Raw genomic sequence first — 1,889 nt, 5'->3', positions numbered from 1 at the left:
GGCTTAGTTACAAAATCTAAGCACCGATGCATTGAGGACATTAGTTGCTAAGCATTTTAATACACTTAGCACCCCACTTTAGCACCAATGCATTGGGAGAGATCTCAGTCGGTTCTCAGTAACCAGCTGCCATTTCAAGTTTCCGAAAAAAACACGAGGCAAACACAAGGAACTAGGCATCTTCCACGATTCCAGTATTGTGTTTGGAACTGATTGTGAAAACAAGCAGGATGCAAATATGACAATGTGTACATACGGCTTAGTGAAATGAGATTAATAATTATATTATTTCACTACAATGCCAAAAGCAACCTAACAAGTAGTGGACTTGAGAATACATGTTACAAAAACTAGCAACACACTGGGCTTACAAACTCAACGGCACAACTTAGGAAACAAAGTACTTAGCATCAATGCGTCAAGTCAAACACAAGCAACACACTGCTCACCGTATTAGAAGGGAGCAGGTCCATAAAAAAACTAATTAAAATAAAACTAAAAACACACACACATCACCAGGAAAACCCACAGGTAACTTTAGCTAGAGATAATATATAGTGAAGTAGCTAGAGATCATATCAAGCTAGCTAGTTTGTGGAGGTGGAGCAAGAGGAGGACTTGGAGCTGCTGCACTCGTCCCTGAGGCCGCCACCGGTGCTCTTTGTAGGGAAGAGCTCTAGGGTTCTGAGCGGCCGGCAGCATGGCCATGGCGGCGGGGTCATATTATTCATACCACCGCCGGCCGCTGCGGAGCTGCCTCCAGCTGCTGCTACACTGTTGTTAAAGTTGCTGTTCTCCATCACCATCTGCTGCTGTGTCATCCATTCCTGCTGCTGGCTTGTCTTGCCTGCAAACTCCAACCCCGAAACTGGAAGAGCTCCTCCTGCTGCTGTTTCCTGCTGCAAGTAGCCCTACATATGTATATTCCATGAGTTAATTGTTATGGCTATATTGTTTTTGTTTCTTCAGAAAAGAGGTAGAGGAATAAATATAGGTATGCGCGCGTATAGAAATTACTCATAAGTTAGCAATAGAAAATTTAAAGACCTGAGGCGCCATGAAGCAGCTGGTTGCGTATGTGTGGTGGTGATGGTGCAGCTGCATCACCGCGGGGTGAATCGCGTTCACGCCCGCACCAGCACCAGCAGCATTGCCTCCGCCGCCGGCAGCACCAGTATGAGGAGGAGGAGGAGGAGGAGCCGCCGGCGAGGAGGGTTGCTGGTGGCGGGCGCAGAGGCGGCGACGGAGACGCTGGCGCTCGCGGGCCTTGTGGTTCTGGAACCAGTAGAAGACGTTCTTTCCCTCGATGCGGCCGTAGTAGGCGAGGTGCGCCGTGATCTGCTGGATCTCCGCCGCGTTAGGTGTGCGCACGCCGCTCCGGTACATCTCCTCCAGGATCATCAGCTGCTCAGGCGTCGGGCACCAACGGGTCGATGGCGTCTGCGGCATCTTCCTCCTTCTTAACTACTGCTCTTGGATCTCGATCTTTGTGTCTAGTTAACTGCGTGCTAGAGCTAGCTGCTGCAAGTGCTAGTGTGCGTACGTTGGTGCTAGGGATATGTTCCAAGCCTAAGGTTGAGTGAGTTATATAGACCGAGCTGGCCGGGCTAGCTAAGGTAGCAAGAGCTAGCCGAGTCAATTACTCCAGTGAGCAGGTGCTGAGAGGAGACGTGAGACAAATTGGTGCGGTGAACTGTCAGAGTCAAGGGTTGACACACTTATTTAGCCACTACTGGAATCGCCCTAGGGTTAGCTCCTCATTTTCCCACAGCTGGGACTTGCATAGTTGCATGCATTTGGGAATTAATGTCATTTCTCCATATATGGCTATATATAGATGAAGTACTAATATATATAAGTATCATGAGATAAATATATAATCTCACTTT

General features: G+C 48.4%; 1 protein-coding gene across 1 annotated transcript; it reads right to left on the bottom strand.

The window, feature by feature from the left end:
- Positions 1–367: 367 nt before the first annotated feature.
- LOC123106891 (WUSCHEL-related homeobox 3) lies at positions 368–1,544 on the bottom strand. The gene is made up of 2 exons (XM_044528926.1): positions 1,048–1,544; positions 368–911 (listed from the first exon to the last, which is right to left on the bottom strand). The coding sequence occupies exons 1-2, from the start codon at positions 1,447–1,449 to the stop codon at positions 588–590; spliced, it is 726 nt and encodes a 241-aa protein (XP_044384861.1). The 5' UTR covers positions 1,450–1,544; the 3' UTR covers positions 368–587.
- Positions 1,545–1,889: the final 345 nt, after the last annotated feature.

The sequence above is a fragment of the Triticum aestivum genome, chromosome 5A, assembly GCF_018294505.1.
Source record: "Triticum aestivum cultivar Chinese Spring chromosome 5A, IWGSC CS RefSeq v2.1, whole genome shotgun sequence".
Taxonomy (NCBI): Eukaryota; Viridiplantae; Streptophyta; class Magnoliopsida; order Poales; family Poaceae; genus Triticum; species Triticum aestivum.
The sequence above is the reverse complement of the archived record's forward strand: the minus strand, read 5'-3'. Positions and strand labels throughout refer to the sequence as shown.